The sequence below is a fragment of the Grammomys surdaster genome, unplaced genomic scaffold, assembly GCF_004785775.1.
Source record: "Grammomys surdaster isolate TR1022 unplaced genomic scaffold, NIH_TR_1.0 126278, whole genome shotgun sequence".
In the NCBI taxonomy this organism is placed as follows: Eukaryota; Metazoa; Chordata; class Mammalia; order Rodentia; family Muridae; genus Grammomys; species Grammomys surdaster.
This window is the reverse complement of record NW_021621078.1, coordinates 7198196-7226041: the sequence shown is the minus strand read 5'-3', so window position 1 is coordinate 7226041 and position 27846 is coordinate 7198196. Positions and strand designations below refer to the sequence as shown.

At 42.9% G+C, this 27846-nt stretch overlaps 1 protein-coding gene across 2 annotated transcripts; it reads left to right on the top strand.

The window, feature by feature from the left end:
- Positions 1 to 121: 121 nt before the first annotated feature.
- Crk (CRK proto-oncogene, adaptor protein) lies at positions 122 to 27641 on the top strand. Of its 2 annotated transcripts, none has more exons than XM_028759307.1 (3): positions 122 to 395; positions 11723 to 12258; positions 24877 to 27641. In XM_028759307.1, the coding sequence occupies exons 1-3, from the start codon at positions 155 to 157 to the stop codon at positions 25012 to 25014; spliced, it is 915 nt and encodes a 304-aa protein (XP_028615140.1). In that variant the 5' UTR covers positions 122 to 154; the 3' UTR covers positions 25015 to 27641. The 2 variants fall into 2 exon arrangements, with proteins under 2 accessions (XP_028615140.1, XP_028615141.1); XM_028759308.1 differs by having other exon boundaries at positions 140 to 395; positions 11723 to 12088; positions 24877 to 24994.
- The last annotated feature ends 205 nt before the right edge of the window (positions 27642 to 27846 follow it).

Sequence of the window (27846 nt, the reverse complement as noted above, 5' to 3'; positions counted from 1 at the left end):
GCGTCATTTCCGGTGGGGAAGGCCCGCGGCCGCCGCCGCCATTTCGGGCGCTGCTGGGAGGCTGACACCGGAGCCGGTCCGCTGGGCGGCGGGCGCCAGGGCTGGAGGGGCGCGCGTGCCGGCGACGGCCCAGCGTGAAGGCGCGGAGGCGGCCATGGCGGGCAACTTCGACTCGGAGGAGCGGAGTAGCTGGTACTGGGGCCGCTTGAGCCGGCAGGAGGCGGTGGCGCTATTGCAGGGCCAGCGGCACGGGGTGTTCCTGGTGCGGGACTCGAGCACCAGCCCCGGGGACTATGTGCTCAGCGTCTCCGAAAACTCGCGTGTCTCCCACTACATCATCAACAGCAGCGGCCCGCGCCCTCCAGTGCCTCCGTCGCCCGCTCAGCCTCCGCCGGGTGAGGGACAGACGGGCGGGAGGCCCGGGCGGGGGTGAGGGCCCTAGAACCCTGGTCTGCTGCAGGAGGGACGTGGGCAGAGAGGGCTGGAGTGAACCTGGCGGGGGAGCTGCCTTCTGACCAGGCTGGTTCCACCGACGGGCGGGATTGTGGGGGAGGAGGAGCTGCTCACCGAGGCCTCTGGGTGTGCCTTGGGAGCCGGGGAAGGGGAACTGCTGCGGCCCCGGGGTGGGGCTGGGCGCCAGGGTCAGGCCCAAGGGCAGGGCAGGGCCAGGCAATTTGGGGACAAAGAGTTAATGGGAATGTTACGGGGACATCATTTGGCAGAGGTGCCCAGAATGGATCTGCTAATCCTACAAGTGGCTTTTAGGCTTGAAACGTTTCCTGCAGTGCTAGAGCTGGGTTTTGCCATACTCCCCTGGTGGCCTTCGGTAGGAAGTCACCACGTACTGGCTGGCTGGGAGAGATGGAGACACCCTCAGGAAGCCGGTCAGCTTTTTCCTTTCTTGGGCATTTTTCCAAAAATCTTTTTACCGTGCTCTTCCCTTGTGGAAGGTGGTGAACTAAGTGACTTGGTAATAGAAAAAAGCTTTCTGTGACCAGCCCAGCGTAATTGAAGCCTAGCTGGCAAGTTGTGTCCAAGAGGTTTTAAGTGTCCAAAAGACTGCCCGCTGCAACTAGAGTTTCTAGTTTCAAAGTGATTAGTGGAGAAAGATTTTTTTTTCCTCTTTAGAAAATAAACCAGGCATAAGCCAGTTAGAACAACTTTGGAAGTGAATGGAGTTTCATTTTCTCTGGGCTTAAACAGTGTCAGACAGGAATTTCTGGGTTTTTTCTTTCTAAGTTGGTGCTATGGTCAAACTCTCCAGGATATGAGAACAGACCTGGCTGGCAGATACACCAAGAATAATTATCCCACCGTGTTTTCCTCGTCAAGGACCACTGAGTTATAACTGTCTTAGCTGCATTATTGCAGTTGTCTTGGCAGTGTTAAGGAAATTCATGCACTTAGTCCTTGAAGTATGTGAAATGCACAGTGATTCTGAGATTACTGTTGTCTCTGTGTGTAACAGCACCAGCTTCTTGCTTTCTAGATGTTTGAAGTGCAAACTTTTTCCTCCAGGAGCTGAGCTAGTCTCATGAATGGAGACTCCCTGGTTATCCTTGTAGCAGACCTGCCTTTTTAGGATAGCTCTAATTTAGACTTACTCCCTTTGGCCAGAAATGAGGAGGTGGTTCTTTGTGTTAGCACATAAAGGGAAATTTTGAATATTGAGGTCTTTTTTAGTTAACAAATTTAGAACTTTATGTCTTGTTGGTCTAATAATATAAAATCAGATAGGAATATTAATGCAACACAATTGCCCTAAACAAAGTAAATTCTATTTTTGTACTATCTGTAAAATATTCTGTTGTTTTGTGTAAGGGCAGTAGTAAGATGAAATGTTATCATTGAAATTCAATTCTCATCAGATTTCATAGTTCATGCTTCTAATCCCAGCACCTAGGAGGCTGAGGCAAGAAGATTTTACAAGTTCCAGGCCATCCTGCGAAACTTAGCAAGACTCTGCCTCCAAATAAAAAGTTACGTTAGTGGGGTGTGACTGGGGATATAGTTCAGTGGTAGTTTATTTGCCTGGCATTTGGGCAGGCTAGGTTTAATTTCCAGTAGTTGGGGGTGAGGGATTCAGTCCTCAGCTTTCTCTGTGTGTGTTTTTTAGAAAATGTGGGAATAGCATCAGGCAGCTTGTTAGTTTGATATTTCTCTGTACCTGGGCAGTGTGGTTTTATATCTCAGTAGCTCCACCTTTTCAAAATAGGTGGTTGGCCTCGGAGAGGAGAAGATTGCCAGTTTGTGGGATAGATGTGGAAAGTTCATTCATTGGCTTCGTGGCAATTTGTTCTGTCATGTTCCCCATTTTCTCTGTAGGACAATCAGTTCACTTGCTGTCTTTATGATGGTTACTTAATCGCTGTTCTTCTCCCCATTAAGCTGGTTTTCTTTTGAAGCCACACAGGAGTTACTTGAGTTTTAGAGAGGCATATATAATTTTAATAGTTAACACTTAGTGATTGGTTATTGTGTGCTAGATGCTTTGCTAAATATGTTGTGTGCCTTATATAATTCACCATCAGTAAAACAATCCAATGAGTGAAATACTGCAATCTCCATTTATTAAGATATTTTCATGGGGTGGGGGGAGAGGAACTAGAAATCCAGTAACTTGTAACATTGAGTGTGTGACTGAGACTGACCGTCTGTATAGTTTGAAAGTCTTTGTTTGCTCTGGGGTCTCTGCAGTGCACATAGGAACTCCATTCTTTCGTTTTGAGACAGGGTCTCACTCTGCAACCCTAGCTGCCCTGTAACTCTATAAACTAGGCTGGCATTGAACTCAGAAAAAGTCTTTTACTTCTACCTCCCAAGTGCTATAAGAGCCACCAGCATGGCTCAATAGGTAAAAGCACATGCCTTGCAAACTTGAGAATCTGAGTTTGATCCTTGGATCCCAGGGTAGTATAAGAGAAGAAACACCTGAGGCTGAGGGTTGTCCTGACCTCCACATGCCCACATCATCCATGCACAGCTATAGTTCTGGCTGGCCTAGAACTCATTACACTTGTGCGCACACACTGTAAGAGGCATGTGGGTAAGATAGGCCAGGGATTGTCACCTTATCCCAGTAACCTTTTTTATTTGTGATAGGGGATTTTTTTTGTAGCCCTAACATGAGACTCACTGTGTAGACCAGGCTAATTTCTGACTTGTGAAGATCATTCTGCCTTTGCCTTCCTGTTGGGATTACAGGCATGAGCCGTTAGGCCCAGCTCAATGACCCTATTTGAACCTATCATGTTTAGCTCCCACAGATCTCCTATGCTGTGTTAGCCTGGGGGCATCTTTACTGTGCCCCAGATCTATAGGGGGGAAGTTTGTTCGAGTGTACTGGTCCTGTTCTGTAAGGTTGGGTTTCAAAGTGAGCCTCTTGGAAAGACTTGGAACAATTGATCCACTTGTTTCTTCTACTTGAACTAATAGAGGACTAGACCTTTGAATGATAGAATCCTCTTAATTGAATGACAAAGTGACGGTCTGCCCAGCTTCTATCAATAGATAGAATTTTCATTCTAGCAAGAATGAAGGCCCTGGTTTCAATCCCCAGGTCACACAGATTAGGTTTAGTGACACAGGCCTGTAATCTCAGCATTTAGGAGGTGGAGACAAAGCAAGATCATCCCTGGCTGGGCAGAGAATTGGAGGCCAAAACCCAAACTTGAATGGGGAGAGAAGGAAGGAGGAAAGGAAAGGAGGAGGGAGTGGAGGAGAGGGGGGGAGGGGAGAAGAGAGAATACACATATATAATTTAGAGACAGGGTCTCACTATAGTTCTGGGTGTCCTAGAACTCATGTAGCTCAGGCTGGCCTCAAACAGAACCACCTGTCTCTGCCTCCAGAGTGCTAGGATTAAAGATGTGGGAAATTATTTTTGTTATTTGCATTGGTGGTTTGCCTGCATGTTTGTTTGTGTCAGGGTGTTGGATCCTTGGTACTGGAGTTACAGCCACTGCTCCTGACTGCTGACCCATCTCTATAGCCCCACCTGCTACTTCTTACTTGTATAACTTTGGGCAACTTTTGGTTTTTAAACTTTTCTTTGCTACAATTTCTTCATTTGTGAAAGTCAGAAAATAGCAATACTTCATTGGGTGGGCTATTGTAATGAGTAAATGGATTCATATGCGATATGTAAGACACTTGAATGTGGCAAGCATATTGCATAAAGGCCCGGATTATAAATTTAATCTTAAGACTATAATGATATTAGAAGATAATTCCAGTGAGATGGAAAACATCTCAGCTGTGAAAGGTTCTCTGGCATGCACAGTATGGTTGGTAAACACATGACCTCTTTGGGAGTAATGCTAGGTAGAAAGGGGTAGAGGGCTTGAGGTTGAGAACCTTGGGTCTACAGTGTTTCCATTACTATTACTGGGCAACTGAAGTTTTCCGCCTGTTGCGTGGTAGGTGGGTGAGGGAGCCTCCGACCTTTCCTTGGGCTGGGGATGTAGGTTACTGATACAGTGTTGGCTTAACATGCATGAGGTCCTGGGTATGACCATCTTACCTCATTTTGGAGATGGATGAGCAGGGTATCCCTCTAATGTAATGGTTCCAGGGAAGTTCTTTCTTGATTTTTCTTTTTAAAAAGATTTTCTTTAATTTTATGTATATGGTTATTTTGCCTACAAGTGTATAAATGTATAATGTACATGCAGTGCCTATTGAGACCAGAAGAGGGCATTAGACTCTCTGGAATTGGATTGGTTGTGTACTACTATTTGTGAGTGCTGAGAACTGAACCCAGGTCCTCTGCAAAAGCAGCATGTGTTTTTAACTGCTGAGCCATCTCCCAGCTGCTCTCCAGAGAAGTTCTTTAGTAGTTACTGAGAAGCTTTTTGGAAAATAAAACAGTCCCATGTTAAGGTCAAATAGGTTTATTAACTATAGGACTTGCCACGGCTTTACTACACTCCCGTGAATTGCAAATTTCCTGGAGAGAATTCTGAGTTTGTCAGACTACAGTGCTTTCTAGGATTACTGAGATACTGTAGTATCTTTGGCAAAAAGTATAGTTTGAAGATTTTTGGGTCAATTGAAAATTTTTTGGGAGTTAGGTCTGCAGTGTGTATGTATTTGTGTATCCCTGGATGTGAAGGCTAGAGGTGAGGTTAGGTTAGGCACCTTCCTCTATTGCTTGCCATTTATTTTTCTGAGAAATGATCTGTTACCATACCTGGATCTTATCAAATGACTAGACTGGCTGGCCATTAGCCCCCTGGGATCCTTCAGTGTTAGCCTCCCAGTGTTAAGTTTACGGGAGCATGTCACCAAACTTGGCTTTTCATTGCGGATGCTGAAATGTAAATTCAGATCCTTGTACTGGGGTGTATAGGCACACATTACCAGCCAGGCTTCCTTAGTCTTCGAATCCCTTCTTGGATGGAAGGGCACAACCTTTACTCCTTTGTATTGGACAGGTAGTGGGTATTTATCTATTTATGCAGCTTCTGTAAATGCCGTAGGTAATGGAGGAGGAAGAAAGGATTGGTAATGAGGGGCAGAGGAAGTGCTGGTGAGATTTTGGAAGAGGTGATGGTGAGCAGCCGGTGCTGATGATTTTGCCAGAAGTAACCAGGCCTGTTTTAGCACAGGGCCCTCAGGTGTTATGAATTCTTTGGGGAATGATACTGTAAAAACTGATGTTGCCTGAGGCCTGAACAGCTTAAAAGTCATTGGTTTTGCAAATAGTAGAGAAGTACCTACTACCTACTTAAACTAATCCCAATTATCTACTTATTTATTTATGCTTTTACTTAATTATTTAGTTTTTGGTTTCATTATATAGTTTTGGCTGGTCTGGAACTTAGTTTGTAGACCAGGGTGACCAGGAAATAAGCACGTTTGTTCTGTTTCTGCTTCCTAAGTTTTGTAATTATAGGCATTTACCACCACACCTGGCTAATATTTATTTTTTGATATGTTAATTCATAACTGGACATTCAAACTGGGCCTAGTGATATAAACATATATATAATTCAAGCTCATTGATAGGCTAAGGCAGGAGGATCACACATTGAGGATCACTTGTCTAGGCTACAGAGTTAAATTCAAGGCTAGTCTGGGCAGTTTAATAAGAATCTGTCTCAAAATGAAACTTGCCTGGCATGTGTGAGGGCCTGGGTTCAGTCACAGGACTCAAGCTGCACATTCAAAATCTCTCCCAGGTTTGATGTAGAGGAAGTGAGACTTTCCCAGTTCCAGACAGCTGTGAATTTTGTAGTTAGTTCTGTCCTCTAGACTGACCAAGTATCTCCTTCCTTTCCCTTCCTTCTGCTTCCTGCCTTTGGCTGTTTGTGGTTAGGAGAGGGGAAAGGAACCCAAATGCATAGCTGTGGTGAGATCTGGTCTTATCTGTGACTTATGGACATTCTTTTCCCGTGCCTTCTGGAGTTTGAATCAGTGAGGTTTTCCTGCCCCATATATCTGACTGCCCACAGTCATCAGACCAGGCATTCCTCCTTTATTGTAATGTTAGCACCAACTAAGAATGATTTACAGGGAAAGTGTATCAGAGGTTTTGTTTGCTGCTTTGCTTGTGTTTTGATAGTTGGAATTGCCAAGGCAAAAGGAAAGGCCAGTGAGCCTGGTTTATACCTTGCAGCATTAGCAGCACTGGAACAAGACACAACTTACCTTTGGTTTAAAAAAACATATGATTTTTGCCAGGCGTGGTGACCCATGCCTTTAATCCCAGCATTGGGGAGGCAGAGGCAGGAGGATCTCCGTGTTTAAGGTCAGCCTGCTTTGCAGAGTGAGTCCAGGACTGCTGGACCTACACAAAAAAAAAAACCCTGTCTTGAAATAACAAAAGCAAACAAACAAACAAAATATTTATATGCTTTGCCTATATATGTATGTATATGCACTACTTTTGTGCCTGGTGCTCTTGGAGGCCAGAAGAGGCTGTTGGGTCTCCTGAAACCAAAATTACAGTTGCTGGGAACCCAATCCTCTGCAACAGCATCAAGCATGCTTATCTGCTGAGCTGTCTTTCCTGTCCATGTCTGTCTTGTGTGCTAGAGCAGCTTTTGAAACTGTCTTAAAATTTTTGTTGCCGGGCGGTGGTGGCGCATACCTTTGATCCCAGCACTTGGGAGGCAGAGGTAGGTGGATTTCTGAGTTTGAGGCCAGCCTGGTCTACAGAATGAGTTCCAGGACAGCCAGGGCTACAAGAGGAACCCTGGCTTGAAAAAACAAAAACAAAAACAAAAAATTTTTTTTGTTATGTTGGGTGGTGGTGGTGGCACACACCTTTAATCCCAGCACTAGGGAAGCAGATGGATTTCTGAGTTCGAGGCTAGCTTGGTCTACAGAGTGAGTTCCAGGACAGCCAGTGTTACACAGAGAAAAGGGCAGGGTGGTAGCATTACATGAAGGAACAGCTTTCAAAAATATTAGTTTATTATTTTTTTTATTTATTCTCTCATACATTAGATCTGGACTGCATTTCCCCTCTCCTCAATCTCTTCCCCCAGATCCACTCCTCCCTGTACCTCAGAGCAGGACTGTAGGGACATCAACCAAGTAGAGTGTAACAAACTACAGTAAGTGAAACAAGTTTTAATACATAGATTCTGAAAGGTATTATTCCTTTATTACCTTCTACCATCCTCTCCAACCTGTTAAATAAAACTGGCATGAATGAAAAAAAAAGAAAATTGGTCTCAAAAAAAATCAATAAATAAATAAAAATAAAAATTTTTGTTGTACTCACCTTTCAAAGGTGTTTGCCTTAGTAGTATGTTTGGGTCTTCCAGGCCCTGCCCTCCCTGCCTCTCAGAAGCACATCCCAGCAGTGGGTGAGGGTGTGTGTGGGGGGGTGGTAGGGAGAAGTTGCCTTCCTTCTTAGAGCACAGGCACTTTGGAAATGCTCATGCCTCGTCAGAACTATCTCCTTGTGATTTGCTATATCTCGGCAGTTTGCTGTTACTGGTTTTGCTTTGTTGCTGCTGTTAGTTTTTATAGGAACACATCTCCCATTGCAATAAAAGCCATGTGGAAAGATGTCTAAGACATGCTGCTTTGTTTCTTGCTCACCACAGTGTTCACATTTTCTTTGTAAGTTGCTAAAAGCTGGGTGTAGAATTTCATTTTACCACTTCTAATTTCAAAGTTAGACATTTATGTTGATTAAGAATAGTCAACGTAGGGGTCAGAGACATGCCTCTGCAGATGAGATTCTTTCCTGCTCTTCTAGAGGACCTGAGTTCTGTTCTCAGCAGCCACAGCAGAGGGCTTACGACCACCCGTAATTCCAGCAGGAGGGGATCTGACCACTTTTGACCTCTCACTCACAATGAGCCCCAGCCTCAGGACCTCTGCACCCCCAGGCTTTGAGTTATCGGTCCCTCTGTTTTCTTGAATCTATGCTGAGGTGGTTATAACAAGCCACATACTAGGCTAAATGCTGTGCACTCTCCTCTCATTTAACTCACAAACACAGTGCATACCATTACTGACACCTCTACCTCCTCCCCACACAAATAAATAATAAATAAGTAAATAAATAGTCTTTTTTTTTCTTTTTTTTTTTTTTTTTGGTTTTTCGAGACAGAGTTTCTCTGTGTAGCCCTGGCTGTCCTGGAACTCACTCTGTAGACCAGGCTAGCCTCGAACTCTCAAACTCAGAAATCCGCCTGCCTCTGCCTCCCAAGTGCTGGGATTAAAGGTGTGCGCCACTACCGCCCGGCGTAAATAGTCTTAAAAAGCAATCATATGTGGGGCTGATAGATGACTCAGCAGGTAAATAAAAGCTTTTGCCACCAAGCCTGATGACCTGAGTTTGATCCCTGGGACCTACACTGTGGGAGAAGAGACTCCACTTCTTAAAATTGCCCTCTTATTAACACAAACAGAAACACAGATCCACATACATTTAATTTCAGAAAACAGTTAATAATATGTAGGGCCAGTGAGGTAGCTCAGTGGGTAAGAGCTTGCCAGGCAAGCCTGGTGACCTGAGTTAAATCTCTGAAACCCATGTAACAAAGCCAGACGTGACAGCTCATGCCTGCAATCCTAGTGTGCTTAAGTGACCTTAAGGTAGAGATAGAGAGGCTCCTGGGACTCAGGAGCCAGATAGCCTGGGGCATGAGGCACAGCAAAAATAAGAGACTTTGCCTCAGTGAGGTAGAAGGGAAAAATCAACTTCTGTGAGGTGTCCTCTGACCTCCACAGACATAAATAATAATAAATATAGTAAATAGGGTAGGCTTGGCACATGCCTTCAGTCCCAGTACCTGGGTGGCAGGAACAATTGGATCTCTATGACATTGAAGTTACCCTGATCACATAGTAAGTTTCAGGCCAGTCAAGGCTACATAGACCCTGTCTCAAAACAGTATTTTAAAAGTTAATCTGGGGGCTGGTGAGATGGCTCAGTGGTTAAGAGCACTGACTGCTCTTCCAGAGGTCATGAGTTCAAATCCCAGCAACCACATGGTGGCTAACAACCATCTGTAATGATATCTGATGCCCTCTTGTGGGGTGTCTGAAGACAGCTACAGTGTACTTACATATAATAAATAAAATAAAAATTAAAAAAATGTAAAAAAAAAAAAAGTTAATCTGAAGACAGCTCATGTTTCTAATCCAGTACTCAGGAAACCGAGGCAGAAGATTCCATGTGAATTTAAGGCCAGCCTGGACTACATAGTAAGGCTGTCTCAACAAAACAGGAGTGTGTGCTCCCCAACAAGAAAAGTGACACTTTATGCACACTTTGTCAGCCACAGGTTCAGCTGGGCAACAGGTAGAAGCCATTTTGGCAAGTGCACCTTGGTCTGTGGATGGCTAAATCTTAGCAAGGCCCTCCATAATGTAGGGCCATTTTTTAGCAGCAGATGCTTTGCCGTTGCAGTGTGTCTGTACATTGCCTTTGGAGCTTTCTTGAGCAGGCAGTGCTGACCAGATTACTTAGCTCACACTGACTTTCACAGTTGCTGTCTTCATCTGGAACATCATGAATTAGATTAGTGGGGACAGACTGGAATAGGAACAGTTCTTTGTGAAAAGCTGTATTGGGTGGCATTGGTGTTAGAATTCTCACCCTGGGCTGGAGAGATGGCTCAGTGGTTAAGAGCACTAACTGCTCTTCCAGAGGTCCTGAGTTCAATTCCCAGCAACCACTTGGTGGCTCACAACCATTTATAATGAGTCTGATGCCCAATTCTGGTGTGTCTGAAGAGAGCAATAGTGTACCCATACATAAAAATAAATCTTTTTTTTAAAAGTCTTATCCCAAATACTGTGATGTACACTAAAAATCCCAGTAGCTGGGAGGCCAAAGTGGAATATCAGACTGAAGCCTTCTCTGGCTACACTACAAACCACTTTTCAGAAAACAGCCATTGCAGGGCTGGAGAGATGGCTCCATGGTTAAGAGCTCTGGGTGTTCTTCCAAAGGACCTAGGTTCAATTCCCAGTACTCATAGGGCAGTTCACAACTATAATTTCCAATGCTAGGGGATACAGCATCCTCACACAGACATACATAGAGACAGAACAGCAATATAAATAAGATTTTTAAAAAATAAAAACAAAACAGCCATTGGGCTGATGGGTTGGTTCAGTGGGCAAAGTGCTTGCCCCACAAGCCTGGCAACTTGAGTTTGACCTCTGGTGCTCACATAAAATGTGAAAGCAAGAGCTGACTCTGCCAAGTTGACCCCAGTTACATGCATACATCATGCACACATAACAATTTAAAAAAAAATGTAGCCAGCAGTGGTGACCCTAGGTTTATAATCCTGCAACTCTGAACTCTGTGGGCACCTGCATGCACATGCACATGCCCCCACGTAGACACACATTCATAACAGTAATTACATCTTTGGGTTTTTGGAAATGACTGTGCAGGAGCGCTTGCTGTTCCTGCAGAGGACATGGGTTCAGTTCCTTGCACCCACATGACAGCACACAAAGCCGTCTAATTCAAATCATGGAATCTGATGGCATCTTCTGAGTTGTACATTTTAGTGGTGGTAATCTATGTCCTTAGAGTATCTTTCAGGTTTTTCTTATCTCTTGCTGCAGCAGGAGGGACCTAGAGAAAAGGAGAGCTTGAGGCCAGGCCCACATGCCTTTAATCCCAGTACTTGAGAGGCAGCAACAGGTGGATCTCTGATCTGTGTGGGCCTGGTCTACAAAGTGAGTTCCAGACCAGCCAAGGCTACACAGACAGTAACAATAACAGACAATAACCAGGGGGTAGGGGTTGGGGAGCTTGCTGTGTTTTCTGAGGCCATCGGGTTGTATCTGGTTACTTTATTTCTGGGGTAGTACACAGTGTAGAAGAGTAAAGAAGTGCCTGTGTTGCACTCTTTGCAAGCAAAGTGGCCTGGTCTGTCATGGCCTTTCATATCTCCTCCCCATGGTGATGGGCATCTTGCTTTCTAGAGGGTGCTCATTTTATTTTTTGTGTAAAGGTGTTTTGTCTGTATGGATGTCTGTGCATCATGTGGGTCAGAGGAGGTGAGGAATGGGCATTGGTTCCCTTGGACTGGAGTAACAAGTGGCTGTGAGCCAGTTGAGTGCTAAGACGAGGATGCTGAATTTTGAAGGGTACCCATTTGGACTGTGAAGAAAGTTTTGTTTTTTCAGTGTACTTTTTTTTGTGGTCGGATATGACTAAATATGTACAAGAGATGCATAAAGTCTTTCAATGTCAGTTACTTCAAATGACACTCTGCTCTGTTTTTTCCAGGAGTGAGTCCCTCCAGGCTCCGAATAGGAGATCAAGAGTTTGATTCATTGCCTGCTTTACTGGAATTCTACAAAATACACTATTTGGACACTACAACATTGATAGAACCAGTTTCCAGATCAAGGCAGGGTAGTGGAGTGATTCTCAGGCAGGAGGAGGCAGAGTATGTGCGGGCCCTCTTTGACTTTAATGGGAATGATGAAGAAGATCTTCCCTTTAAGAAAGGAGACATCCTGAGAATCCGGGATAAGCCTGAAGAGCAGTGGTGGAATGCAGAGGACAGCGAAGGAAAGAGGGGGATGATTCCTGTCCCTTACGTGGAGAAGTATAGACCTGCCTCCGCCTCAGTATCGGCTCTGATTGGAGGTAACCAGGAGGGTTCCCACCCACAGCCACTGGGTGGGCCGGAGCCTGGGCCCTATGCCCAACCCAGCGTCAACACTCCGCTCCCTAACCTCCAGAATGGGCCCATTTATGCCAGGGTTATCCAGAAGCGAGTCCCTAATGCCTACGACAAGACAGCCTTGGCTTTGGAGGTACATAATGTGCAAAATGTAGAAAGACGAGATCTGCTACAGGGTCTCCCTTTCAGACCTCTTCCAGCTTTGTAGGAATGCTGATACAGCGCCAGCTTTGTGATGTTGTAGATGTCAAACCATTAAAGTACTGACTTTGGCATTTTATATGGGTTTTCTCTTTTTTAGAGAAAACCTATTTTGCAATGAGTAAATTTAAAACTGTATAACTGAATGTTCTGATTTATCTACTAAACCTTGACTAATAACCACCTGAATAGGAATTAACTTTAATTTTTCTCCTCTATTTTCCTAACTTCTTTCTTGGTGTTTGTCACTGTCTAAAACAAAATGGGTTCACCCAGATTAGAATGTAATGAGTGGGATGTAGCAATATACTTAAGTGGGGTTTTTCCATAGTATTTCTTTTCTTTCTGTTTTTTTTTTTCTTTTTTTTTTTTCTTTTTTTTTTTGAGACTAGGTGTCTCTATGTAGCTCTGGCTGTCCTGGAATTCACTTTGTAGATCAAGCTGGCCTAAAACTCAGAGATCTGCCTACTTCTGCTTCCTGAGTGCTGGGATTAAAGGTGTGTGCCACCATGTTCAGTCAAAAACTGTTTTTATTTTAGTGGATAGTAGATTCCTTACTATTGATTATGTTTGGCAAGAATCAGAAAAAGCTGAATGCTAGCCTTCACCAGGCCATGGTCCCTGGTGTAGGACACACACACACATACACAGTGTACAGATGTGAATCGAGCCATAACTAAGAGGGTGAGTTATTAAAAATAGATTTACTTCTCTTTGTTGCTTACTGTGTTTGACAGAGTAGAAGCCAGTTCTTTACAAGGATTATCTTTACCTCAGTCATCTGTGGAAGCCCACTTTGTCACGACCTGGCATTCATTACAGGTGTCCCTTTGTTCCTCTTCAGCACTCAGTCTTCTTACCTCTTACTCTCTTTCTTTCCTCTCTCTCTGTGTTAGAGTAAGTCATTAGGACAGAAGCTGATGCAGAGGTTACCTGTTCCCGTGTTCTTCAGAGCCTCCCAACAGACTGTCTTGGGTACAGGTAGTAGCCAGTTCTCATAACCACAGCCTGAGGTTATGTGCACACAGTGGCAGAGAGGAGACAGTGCTCCTGTGACTTGGCCCTTGTTTGTCCTTTGGGCTGGACTCCTACAGTAGAGGAAGGAAGTGCCTGGATGTGAGAGTGGTAGTCCATACAATGAGCCAGACTCTGATCCTAATGCAGTTGAATTTTTTTTAAGTTTATTTTTATTTTGTGTGATGGGTGTTTTGCCTGCATATATGTCTATGTGCCACATGTGCACAGTGGGCAGAAGAGGATATTGGATGCCCTACAACTGCAGTTACAGACTGGTAAAACTCTGGGAGAGCAGATAGTATTCTCAACCACTGAGCAATCTCACCAATCCTGAAATTTTTCTTTTCATTTCTAGTCTAGTTGAGTTAATTGAGTTTCATAGGTTTGACTGAAAACTGCATTACTTATGTGTTTGTTTAGAGTTTTTAAGGTAAGGTCTAACTATGTAGCTTTGGCTGTCCTGAACTCACTATGCAGGACTTTAGCTCACAGAGAAGGTACAGGGTATAAAGGAATGTGCCACCACATCCAGCTTGAAAAATTGTATGTTTTTTTTTTTTTTTTTTTTTTAAAGATTTATTTATTTATTTATTTTATTTATGAGTACAATGTTACACTGTCACTGCCTTCGGACACACCAGAAGAGGGCATCCAATCTCATTATGGATGGTTGTGAGCCACCATGTGGTTGCTGGGATTTGAACTCAGGACCTCTGGAAGAGCAGTCAGTGCTCTTAACCGCTGAGCCATCTCTCCAGCCCCCGAAAAATTGTATGTTTAAAGTGTTTTGCTTTGTTTGTTGATATGGGAACTCATTCTAGTCTAGTATGGCCTGAAGCTCACTGTGTAGCCCAGGCTGGCTTCACATTCTTGATACGCCTGCAGACATCCTCCAGTGTTAGGATTACAGGTATCAAAACCCTGCTGAAGCTTCGTATCATGTCTTGGCTTTGAGAAATGGACTGTGTTATCTAACTCACACTGCTTTGCAGATGAAGAAAGCAAGTTTTCAGGCTGATGTGGGGTGAGGGATGATGCTCTTAACTGTGCTGTGTACATTGTGGGTGGACTCTTGACATTGACTGCAGACCCTATTAACAACAGGCTGGAGTGTGAGACAGTATTCCTGGAACAGGTCACTGCACACACAGGCAAGAGGATTGCGTGTGTCAATTCTACTTGAGCTTTGTACTTCTTGGCCAGCTTTTTTTTTTTTTTTTTTTTTTTGAAGACTTACTTACTTTATTTGACCTGTATTGTATTTGACCTGTTTTACCTGTTTGTATATATCAGGTCAGAACTGGCGTTACGGATGGTTGTGGGTCCTGGGAACTGAATCTGGGTCCTTTCTGCAAGAGCAGCACATACTTGTAGCTGCTGAGCCATCTAGCCCAAAGAGAGATTATTTTTAAGGATGTCTCTGTAGTTAGAGGCATCAGTGCTTTAAAATGGTTAACCTGCTCTCTCTGAAATAGAATACAAGTCTTTGCTTCCAAATTTGGGGATTAAATGTGTGTGCTGCCATACTTAGCCATCCCTGCTTTTTAAGACAAAATCTTGGTATATAGCCCAGGCTGGCCTCATACTGGTCCTGGGAGTAGAGGCATGCATTTACCAAATAGAATGTGGTAACATTCTATTAGATAAATCTCAACTTTTAAGTGTAGATACTAAAGCTCATTTTATGGTTCTGTAGAGTATCCAGAACAATGGTGTTTTCTTCAAATGTATTAATTTGGTAGTCTGCATTTTCTGATTTAGCCTAATAGATAAGACTTGGCTAGTTTCATATTGAAGACCTTTTAGAAGGGAAGGTTTTACTGTGTGCCTCTGGCTGGTCGGTGGTTTGTTATATAGACCAAGCCTGCCTTTGACTTGTAGAGATTCCTCACTACTATTGCCCCCTTAGGGCACCATGGTCAGTGTGAACCTGCTTTTCATAGGACAGATGAGAAACATAAAGAGTGTATCGCAGTGTGACTGTTGGCCTAACTCTGCATCTCTGATTGGGCCCAAATTGATGGTTGCCTTTTGACTTGTTCATCCCTGTGATATTTGAGATTATGAAGAACAGGCCTTTGGTATATCTCTGATTTGTGTTTTTCTGAAACTCTAGCAATAGGCTTCTGGTCATGGAGACAGGTGCTTCATTTTCTTCTCACCCTCCTCTTCTGGACTTTGAACATTGTTATTTGGAGCCCTGGAAAGAATGTCCTTGGGTGGGAGTGGGGTCTGGGGCTCAATGGTAGAACACTTGTATAGTATGCACCAGGACCTAGTTTTAATCCCTATTTCCCCCCCCTCCCCGCACACCTTCCCCCCAAAACTTTGGAAATAACAAATCCACTCTTTTGAGATGAGATTTTAATAAATCATAGCCTGATCTTGCCATCAGCTGGCTTTGAACAGTATCTTCCTCCTTAGCTCTCAAATACCTTTTTGATATTTTTCTTGTTTGTTTGTTTTGTTTTGTTTTGTTTTGTTTTGGAAACAGAGTTTCTCTGTGTAGCCCTGGCTGTCCTGAAACTCACTCTGTAGACCAGGCTCGTCTCGAACTCAGAAATCCACCTGCCTCTGCCTCCCAAGTGCTGGGATTAAAGGCATGTGCCACCACTGCCTGGCTCTTGTTTTGTTTTTTAATTCAGGTTCTTTTTTCTTGTTTTCTTGTTAATTTAGGATCTAAGCAGGGAATGTACCACTGAGGTGTATATGTAGCCCTCAAATGCTGAGATTACAAACTTCTGTCACTGTGCTTGGATTCAGTCTTAAGTATTGTATCCTAATAACTTAATGGCTGTTTTTAAAAACAATAAATGTAATTAAAAGTAAATATTTTTAGTTCAGCATTAAATAACTGTCATACTTGTCTAATGAGATGGGTTCATCGGTTAGACATCTCCTATTTTTCAGACCTTGAGGTCATGTCGACATTGCACTCTCATTTCTCACTTTCATTTGTATTTGTGAGTTATAGACTCATATGAAATAACCGAGGTCTGTATGGCATTTTTGTACTGTGCTTATATTCACATCCTATGTCCACCCTTGCTTCTATTTTATTATATATTTAAAAGATTATGTACTTATTTTTGGGAGCACATACATGTAATGACTTTATATGTGTAGGTCTAGAGGACAGCTGTGGGAGTCAGTTCTCTCCTACCATGTGAGTGTCAGGGACTAAACTCATTGGGTTGGTGACAAGTGCCTTTACCCATTGAGCCATCTGTCCAGACCGTGGTATTTTTCAGACTAGATCTTATGTAGCCCATTCTATGGAAATGGTCTTGATCCTGATCCTCCAGCCTCCATCTCCCAAGTGATTTATTTTATCATTACAAACTTCCACAACCCAACTTTATAAACATGACATCTTTCAAGCATTTATAATGTGACCTAATGTCAAAACTGAACTTCCTCAAGCCTACTAACTCAATACAGATCAAGTATCACTGTGTTTCTCTCAGCATCTTAAAATACTTACTGGCACTTCTCTGTGAGTTGTGCTATGCTTCTGACATACTTTGAAGACTTTAGGTCTCAAGTATTAATTTTTAGAAAAAGAAAATTTTCACAGTATAAGGATTAAAATTCAAGTCTCTTGTGGAACTTACACAAGTGCTCTACCATTGTACTACCCTCTCCCCTTCCCCTGGAAATTCCATTTGTTGAGCTTTTTTTTTTTTTTTAAGATTTATTTATTTATTATATATGAATACACTGTCGCTGTCTTCAGACACACCAGAAGAGGGCATCAGATCTCATTACAGATGGTTGTGAGCCACCATGTGGTTGCTGGGATTTGAACTCAGGACCTCTGGAAGTGCAGTCAGTGCTCTTAACCACTGAGCCATCTCTCCAGCCCGAGCTTTTCTTTGAGAGAGTGGGGGATTTGTTTGTTTTTGAGACAGGGTCTCACTGTATAGCCCTGGTTTTAAATTCCAAGAGATCTACCTATCTCTGCTGCCCACGTTTTGGGATTAAAGGTATATATCACCATGCCTGGCTCCCAGCTGTGTTTTTTTGTTTGTTTTTAATGTATATGAGTACACTGTAGCTGTCTTTAGACACATCAGAGGGCTTCAGATTCCATTATAGTTGGTTGTGAGCCGTCTTGTGGTTGCTGGGAATTGAACTCAGGATCTCCGGAAGAGCAGCCAGTGCTCTTAACCACTGAGCCATCTCTCCAGCCCCTAGCCTTTTCTTTTTGAAGCAGGACTTTACACTTGTATCTGAGACTTGCCTCAGTCTTTCAGCCTCAGCCTCCCAGGATTAAAGGTGTATACCACCAAACTAACCTCTCCTTTGACATTTATTTGGCTTTTGGGAATTGAACTCAAGTCTTAAAGGTTTTGAAACAAGTTCTCTTATCATCTTGTTAGCTCACTAGTAGCTTTATTGGAACACCAGGCAGGGTCCATTTGCTGTCCTGTTTATAACTGCCTTTGGTTACAGTGGCAGAGCGGGTGCTTATGAGTAGAGACTGTAGCCCTCAAACCCCTGCAGAACAGGATGGAGAAGACTGACTCCACAAAGTGGTCCTCTAACCTCTGTAGCAGACACGTAGACACATAGTTACAAGTAAACTCTTTGCAAAACAGCAAACTAGATTTGATTTAGAAGCAGTAGTTTGCTGATTCCGGGGGTAGAATGCTACAGTTTCTTGAACTTTATCTCCAGGCAAATTTTGAAATTTTTTTCCTTTGTTATGTTAAAAAAAATATTTGGATAGGCCTGGGGAAATGGCTCAGTTGTCTTGCCACCCAAAGACTTTATCTGAGTTTGGATCCCTGGCACCCACATAGAAAGGGAGGAGCAACAGCATGTGCCTGTAATTCCAGCACCAGATAATGCAGACACAGAATTCCTGGAGTTCACTGGACATGCAAAATCAGTACCTCTGGGTTCAGTGAGAAACACTGTCTCAAAAATATTGCTGCATCATGAGATGATGCAGGTAAGGATGCTTGCCATCAAAGCCTAGAGATCTGAGTTCCATCCTGGAAACCCATAGTAGGAAGAAACCAGACTCTACTACATGTTGGTGCTATGGTGTACATCCATATATGTACAAATGGTAAATATGACAAGCTTATTTTAAAAGATACACCAAAACTACGGACAGGAAAACACCTGCTGTGAACCGCTGGGCTCCCAGACACACACACTAGGCCATTGTTTCCTGTCACTTGTTCCTTTTCCCTGGCTTTCTGTGCCTATGCAGGTGTGCACTTTCTGCACTGAGCTCACTGGAGTCCTGCAGATCTGGATCAGAAGGGAAGCTGACATAGTTGCTGTCCTTCCTGTTAAGTAATAGGGACAAAACCTAGAAAAGCAGTCACCTGGGGATATGCCCACAAAGGCGCTTACATAGCTCCCTGATTGCCTCCTACTTGGTGAATTTCAGAATTTAATGCAATCTAGGTTCCAGTTTCGCTTTCATTATTGCTAAAACTTCCTGGGGAGGATAGCTGGGTATTTTGTCCCTGGATCATTCTAGGTTTGATAATGTCTTCACTAGGGTCACAGTTGACTTTGGCAGCTGTACAGAGCCAGAAAACATACCAGTTGACTTAGTTTCCTGGGAGCCAATAACCCTATTTAGTCCCCTTTATAGATTGCTCGGTGCTTCATGCTCAGGCTTACTCCTGAGGATGTTGCAGGATCTTTTGGGAGGATGAGGACCAGATGGAACAACAAACAATGGGAAAATAATGTTGGAGCCACCAGGCAGTGGTGGCACACGCCTTTAGTCCCAGCACTTGGGAGGCAGAGGCAGGTGGATTTCTGAGTTTAAGGCCAGCCTGGTCTACAGAGTGAGTTCCAGGACAGCTAGGGCTATACAGAGAAACTCTGTCTCGAAAAACAAAAACAAAAAAAAAAACAAAAAACAAAAAAGGAGCCTATAACACTAGGGAAGCTTCAACACCAGAAGCCAGTCTAGGTTACACAGCAAGACCTTGTTTCAAGCTTCTTCATCTTTACCCTTTCTTCCCTAGAGGAAGGAAGAAACAAAGAAGAAAGCTAAGTTGACCTATAAAGTCAGTGCTTGTGAAACCGAGGAGGATTACTGTGAGGTCAAGGCCAGTTTACATAGCTAGTAGTACCAGATCAGCCAGGACTATATAGCAAGGAAAATTTTTTTCCTATCTCAGGAAAAAAATGTTCAAGCTTCTGGTGGTGAACACCCGTTATCCTAGTACTTGGGAGGTAGAAGCAGGATGATTAGAAGTTAGATAAATGTCATCTTCAACTAAGAGTTCTTGAGAGTCTTGATAGTAGATTTCAAGGTCTTTTTTTCTTTCTTATTTATTTTTATGGTTAATGTAGAAAATAGGATCTCACTGTAGCCCAGCCTGGCCTCAAGGACTCTTCTCTCAACATTCAGAATTCTTAAAATTCATAAGAATCTTAAAATGTTGTACCATGTACTCCAACTGATTTCTTTTTGTCTACTTAAACTCATTTAAAATTTGAAATGACGGTCAGAGAGATGGCTCAGCAGTTAAGAGCATTGGACCAAGGTTCAATTTCCAGCACCCACATGGCAGCTCACAACTGTCTATAACTCTAGTTCCAGGGCGTCCAACACCCTCACACAGACACACATGCAGGCAAAACACCAATGCACATAAAAATAAATTGAGCAGAGCATGGTGGTACATGCCTTTATCCCAGCACTCAGGTGGCACAGGTAGGCTGATGTGCAAGAATTCAAAGCCAGAGTGGTCTACAAATCAAGTTCTAGGACAGCCAGGACTATACAGAGAAACCCTGTGTCAAAAACCCCAAAATAATTAATAATTAATAAAAAAAATATGGAAATGAATAGTGTTATAACTGTTGTAATCTCTATATTCAAAGGAAAGATACAAAGGTATTTGAGATTGTAACACTTGAGCAGGCATGGTGCATGCCTTTAATCCCTTCACTTCAGAGTGGGGAGGCAGAGGCAGGAAAATATCTTGAGTTTAAGACCAGCCTGAAAAAAAAAAGAAAAGAAAGAAAAAGCTGGGCGGTGGTGGCGCACGCCTTTAATCCCAACACTTGGGAGGCAGAGGCAGGTGGATTTCTGAGTTCAAGCCCAGCCTGGTCTACAGGGTGAGTTCCAGGACAGCCAGGACTACACAGAGAACCAAGCCTTGTCTTTTTACTATATGTTGTGGCATATATCCATAATTCCAGCACCCAGTAGGCAGATAGAGGAGGCTAATTTGCAAATTTTACCTGGTCAATAAAGCAAGCACCAGACCCTCTGAGAATCAATAGTGAGGCAAACCTCAAGAAAGTAAAACAAAAACTTTTTAGCACTTCTAGGACAGATATTTTTGTTCTGCTGGCTTTATAGCACAGGCCTTTATCCCAGCACTTGTGAGGAGCAGAGCCAGAAGGATCTCTGAGTTGGAGGGCAGCCTTATGTAGTGAATTCCAGGCCAACCAGCCAGGGCTACATAGTAGCCAGTTTCAAACAGACAAAAATAAACTAGTACAAAGGGGATAAGGTGCTACACATGTGTAATCCCAGTGTTGACAGGTGTGCCGGTTCATCCTCAGCTGTATAATCAGCTGACATCACTGTCAGAAAGCTAGAATAAAGGAAGTGCTAAGTGTTTGACCTTTAAAACCATGCTTTAGTGAGTTGATGTCTAACAGGAAGAAGGACATGCATACTTCTGGCTTTCTGAAACAGCAAGAACTGTTCTTGATGCTCCTTTCCCCCAAACTGTTGGGAACCTGTCTCATGGGGCTTCAGTGACAGCTCTCTGCTCTTTCAAGGTTAGTAATATTCTCTTTGGCTTTTGTCCTTGACCTGAAAAGCCCCCAAGTACTTTGAACATTTCAAGAGGACGACCCCATGAAGCACAAAGGGTTATTAATTTTAATGTCTTTTGAAGAGTCTGTAGTTGAAGGCCACCTTAGGAGGTTTTTATTAGCCCAGCTGACTGCTTACATGTCCTCATAGGTCCATTTAAAAAGTACAATCATTTCATCTTTTCCTTTTAGCTCCTGATGGTTTGATCTCTCTACTAAGAACTTATGTGTTTAAAAGGCAAATTTTAAGAGCCGGGCGGTGGTGGCGCACGCCTTTAATCCTAGCACTTGGGAGGCAGAAGCAGGCGGATTTCTGAGTTCGAGGCTAGCCTGGTCTACAGGGTGAGTTCCAGGACAGCCAGGACTATACAGAGAAACCCTGTCTCGAAAAACCAAAAAAAAAAAAAAGCAAATTTTATATTTAAGATTAAGATACTGTCTTCTTGAGTCTCCTTTGTAGCATAGAACCAGGAGAATCTGTCTGTCTGTCTGCCCCCCCCCATATATGTATGTATATATTAAGAGTTTCTCTCTCTATAGCCCTGGCCTTTCTAGAACTCGCTCTGTAGACCTGCCTGACTTCAAACTCAAATCTACCTGCCACTGACTCGCTGAAATTAAAGGTGTATGGCACTACCTTGAGAATCTATATCTTAAAGATGTGGCTCTAAGGCCAGGTTTAGCAATAAACACCTTTCATCCCAGTATTTCGGTGGCAGACGCAGAAATTGAGGCTAGCCAGGACTACATAGTAAGGAGACCCTGCCTCAAAATAAAGTAAAACAAAACCACACACACACAAGAATTAAGGGAGAGAAAAAGTGTCTTTGATTTGTCCAAAGGTTTGCTGTATGGTACACAATTCTATTCTAGTAGCTTCTGGCCTTACAGGAACCCTCATTTTCTTTAAAGGAGAAAAGGCCTGATGACAGGTGGGGTGATGTAAGACCTAGGAAGAGCTAAGTAATATTTTAACTGACAGCCCTCCCCCTTTTTACTGATGTGTAGAGTTCATTTGTTAACATACAAAACTTACACATGCAGTTCAGTGCATTTTACAGGTATGGAATGTGTATGATAATCACGAAATTCAAGGTGTCAAGTATTTCCGGCTCTTGAGAGTGCTGCCTGTGTCCTTTGTCGAGGGCTGTGTATATGCTATGTGCATGGCATATGGGGCTACACCCCAGCTTTAGGTTACTTTCACTTTGATGTCTTGGGTCCTTGAGGACTATATATATAACAATCTGTGGTGGCCAGAGTCGGCAGCCTTGGATGTGAGGATGAGCTGCACCCTGATGTACACTGGAGGGTACAGGCTTGGCTGCATGTGGTGGTAGTCTGCAGTCCTCCTGCCTTTGCCTAGATGGCCCTGGCCCTCATGGCACTGGCAGTTGGAGCTGCTGACTTTTCCTCCTCTGTATCTTACCCCTTATTTCCATCACTCCCCTCTGGTCTGCTCTGTTGTCCTGTTATCTAAACAGTCACATCAGTCCTTTGTGGTTCCAGTTTTTCTTTGGGGAAATTACAGACAGACCAGTAAGTGAGAATTCTGCCTGTTAGTGAGATCAGACTGGTTCTATAGGAGACCCTGGACCTTCACATGAGTTGGCATTGGCCAGTGGCTACTAGAAAGATTCATTTTTTTCTCCTTTTTTTTTTTTCTTTTAAAAGCAGGTTCTTTTTTTTTTTTTTATTGTTTTGAGACAGGGTTTCTCTGTGTAGCCCTGGCTGTCCTGGAACTCACTCTGTAGACCAAGTTAGCCTCAAACTCAGAAATCCGCCTGCTTCTGCCTCCCAAGTGCTAGGATTAAAGGCGTGCGCCACCACTGCCCGTACTAGAGAGATTCTTGAGAGTTCCTGAAGCCTCCTACAGCTGAGCTTCAAAGTTCCCCATCTAATGGCACCGTGAATTTTGGTGTCAGGTAATTCTGAGTTCAAATCATTAGCTGTGTGAATATCATAATTGTCCTAATCCTCCACTTTTTCTATAAAATCAAAATTGTTATCCTGGAGATTTATTGTGAGAATTAGAAATTAAGAGCTATAGAATACCCAAATACATTCAAAATACATGAACTGTTCTGTGTAAAACTCAAGAGACAAGCAAGGAGTGGTCATCTTGCTTTGCTTTTTGTTTGTTTGTTTGTTTTTTGTTTTTTAAATTTATGAGTACACTGTAGCTATCACTGTAGCTATCACACCAGAAGAGGGCATTGGATCCCATTACAGATGGTTGTGAGCCACCATGTGGTTGCTGGGATTTGAACTCAGGATCTCTGGAAGAGCAGTCAGTGCTCTTAACCACTGAGCCATCTTTCCAGCCCCTTGGAGTAACTTCTCTCTTTTTTTTAAAATTAATTAATTTATTTAATATATGTGAATACACTATAGCTGTCTTGAGATAAACCAGAAGAGGGTATTAGATCCCATTACAGATGGTTGTAAGCCACTATGCGACTGCTGGGAATTGAACTCAAGACCCCTAGAAGACTAGTCAGTGCTCTTAACCACTGAGCCATTTCTCCTCCAGTCATCTTGCTTTTTATTCAGGGTCTTTTGTTGTGTTTTGAATTTATTATTATTATTATTAATTTTGGTTTTTCGAGACAGGGTTTTTCTGTGTAGCCCTGACTATCCTGGAACTCACTCTATAGACCAGGCTGGCCTTGAACTCAGAAATCCGGTGTTTTGAATTTTTGTTCAGTCTTTTGCCTCAATGAATTCATTTGTCACACCAACCGTGTCTTAGGTTTGTGGCAGGACAGAGGTATATCTTGTTAAAACTTTATATTTGATTTCACAAGGGACATTTTATAAGTGGAAGCAGTGATATAGTTGGCTAGTGATATAGTTGGCTAGTGATATAGTTGGCTAGTAATAGCTATAGTAGTTCCATGAGGGGGGTGTTATTCAGGGCAGAGGGCAAAGGTGGGGAGAGAAAATGGCGGGGGGGGGGAGAGCAGAGAGGCAGAGGAGTAGAGACCGGCCATGACCACATGGAGAGAGGGGGAAGGAAAGGGAGGAGGGGCGAGGGGATAGAAGCTAGAGGCAAGAGAATAAGAGAGTAAGAGAATAGCTATAGTAGTTAGTGGATTTTTTTTCCTTTGTCTCCAATTGGGTAATAAATATGTGCCAGTTAAGGAACAGCAAGTCAGCTGCTAGATATGAAAGGTAACATTTGTGGGGAGCTGGGAGGATTTGAAGTTCTGGCCTATACCTTCTCTTAGATGCTTGGTCCGAATGCAGCATGCTTGCTGTAGTTGCCTTCTCCTGTGCAAGCAGTGGCAGCCACAGCATATGTGACAGAAAGTTGCCCTAGGATAGGGCCAGGCATGCACCACAGCTGCCGAGGAGGGCTAGGCTTTAACCCATAAGCCAGATGTTGTGGAGTGGGCGGGGCTGTTGAGGCTAGAGCAGAGAAGACATCATTAGCTCATCTAGACATTCTGAGGTTTGCAGAGTGACACCTTCTAGGGTCCTTTTTACTTTCTGTATTCTTAGTGTCTTTCTTCATTGCTAACACCACTCCTTCTTTTTGCCTGCATTAACCACAAGTTAACCAGTCTGGTGGCTGGGGCTGGGGAGGTAGTGAGTAGCCATTTCTGTAACATCAGCCCTAGAGCAATCACGTGGGCAGGGTATGCCTAACAGAGAATGGAGATTTTCACCTTGCTTTCTTAACTGGAAATAAAGTGCTCTCCTTATTCTCGTCCTGCAGGTCGGTGAGCTGGTAAAGGTTACGAAGATTAATGTGAGTGGTCAGTGGGAAGGGGAGTGTAATGGCAAACGAGGTCACTTCCCATTCACACATGTCCGTCTGCTGGATCAACAGAATCCCGAGGAGGACTTCAGCTGAGTATAGTTCAACAGTTTGCTGACAGATGGGAACAGTCTGTTTTCCCCCCAATTGCCATCTATACAGTTTCTTACAGGTGTCAAAAGCAGTCTAGTTTCTATAAGCATTCTGTTACCTGTGATCTTTTTTAAGACTGAATTACTCCATTGTCACTTGTATTTACCATATTCAGGGTACGAAACCAGAGGGCTTGTGTGGTTAGCTTCTAAGTTGGCAGTTTTAGGTGGTAGTGGCCCTGCCTGTGTGAGAAAACGTAAATACATTGCCTCCTTTTTCTTGGGCAGAACAGATCAACCTGTGGAAAGCTGATGGGCAGGAAAAGAATGCTACACACTGCTGACCCTGATTTCTTCAGAGGTTCTGTTTTCATTCTGAATCCATACTGTCAAATGGCAGCAGACTGTTCCCCCCCCCAACCCCGCCTCCCATGAAGTAATCATGCACTGTGTGACACTTACCCAGTGGGATTGCATTTGTGTTTATGGACCATGACCATTGTATGACTCATTCTGACATTTCAAATCCTGAGGATTCTGAGAACACTACTAGAGGCATTTGTCTTCCTTGGATTTTTTTCTGGATTCTTTCCTTGTTACTCTCCTCCCCTGTACCTATAAGTGGCTTGATTCTTAGGATAGTGTATATCTTCATTCCAGATGAGAAGCAGGATGTGCAGAGCACTTTATTCAGTGCATAGCTTTAAGCCAGTATTGGATTCACTCAGTGGATAAACTCTCAGCTCTCTGCCTTCTCCCAAGGGGGCATCATAGGTTCACACTGCTACCACAGCTAAGACTCTCCTTACTGATGGGACAGATCTGGCAGGGCCATTTTCTCTGATTGCTAGTTTCCTAATGGGATGCTTAGAGTTCTCAGATTCTACTTGGAGTGAAAGGACCAATCACTTACTGTATCCTATAGAAGGTATCAAGGGCCAAACTTTGCCCTATGCATCATGTGCAAATTGTATAAAAGGCAGGTTAGAATTCTACACATCTGGGGTAGGATTGGTACTTTGAAAATTGTTCCAGTTGTAAATTACTTATGTATCATTTTACATGGCCAAAATAGTTCTTGAAAAATATTACATTATAAATTGCCTTCATTTGGGTTCTCCTTTGTCCAGATTTAGTTTACAAGCCCTTTAAAGTATAGAATGATTTATATGGGGTCAGATGCTCCAGAGACTAGGCCTCTGTGGCCACAAATTATAGGGTTTCTTTAGACTGTAACATGAGACTTTGAGGTAATAAAGGCACTTGCTGGTCTCTGGTGTAGGTGACCAATAGAAATACCTTACACTTTGCTTTGAACCTCATTTTAGAAAAATAATGTTCCTTCTTAGTTGTCCTGTATAGATTACTATGATGAATTTGCATTCATTGAACGTACACCAAATCATGTAATTGCAGTGACTAGCACTTTGCTTAGCACGTGTGTGTAAAAATTTCATATGAAAGAATGAGCAGGGTGCAGAAGCTTGTTACATGGCCCAGGGACACTGGTTGGCATAGGATTGCATACATTACCACAAGCAGACTTAATGCGTTGATGCTAATTTAATACATTCTTTACCTCACTCTAGCTTGATAAAAATAGTAATATTCAACTTTAGAGATGTTGGCCCAGTGCTAAGCTCCTAATAGGTGCTCAGTGATACTGAATGGACAGATTTGTAGCACAGGACATAATCCACCTCACTACTTGTTTCAGTTTTCAGTTAGCATAGATTCTGAAAATCCAAATGTGCACATTAAATCCTGTTTTCCTAAGCCAGGTGTGATGGTGAATGCCTTTAGTCCCAGCCCTTCGGAGACAAAGGCAGGTGGATCTCTGAATTCAAGACCAGCCTGGTCTAACAGAGCTACTTCTAGGACAGTCAGAGCTACAAAGTGAGACCTTGTTTCAAAAACCAAAAATAAATTAAAAAAAAATCTGTTCCTGAAATTATGGCATCTTAAAACATTTGTAGAAAATCATTGTCACAACTGGTTTGAATGTTGATATTTTCTTTTGCCTTTGCCTTTGATGCTGGCTTGTATTGTTTCTTCATTATGTGTGGTGGTAATGGGATATGCAGCTCTACATGAATCTTAAGAACTCCTCAGTGATTAGTTGTTCAGAGCCATTATGTGAACTGTTTGGTTGGATTTGGCTGGGTGTAGCAGTTACTGGACCTCAAGAGATCAAAGGACTTCTTACAAATATCTTCCAAAAATAGCAAGTGCTATAATCCTAGTCAAATGCATATGTACATTGTCACAGAGCAAAGTTAACTGAAATTGGCTGCTATGTTTTATATAATCACTTCTGTAAGAGCCCATTTTTGGATACTAATATTTGACATGGTTAATTCTTATTAATTTGTTGGAATTGTTTATTAATAGTGCAAATAGATAACTTTAATTTTCCACAAGTAACATTTCACTATTAATGGTTTGAGATGGGTGATAAGCAAACCAATTTGAAATAAAATATGAACATGTGCCATTGTATTATAACACTATACACTTTCTTGACAGTTAAATTTTAAGAAATTTTTTTTGTAGCATGTATTGTATATGTTTATAGTATATGTAGTAAATAAAAGTATGGCCAAATGTTTGGCTTGGTGATCTTTGAAGAAAGTAATCTTGGAATATTTTTCACAAAAGTGAGTTTTTGTGTTTTTAAGGAATAGAAGGTGTGTGTCTCAACTGTCCGTTAGTAGTCACGTAAACTGTTACATACATGGTGGATATGCTGTGGAATCTCAAGAGTATGACACTACTGTGAGGGAACATGAAGAAAATCATATATATGGAATATAAAGGAAGCACATTGTGAACAGAC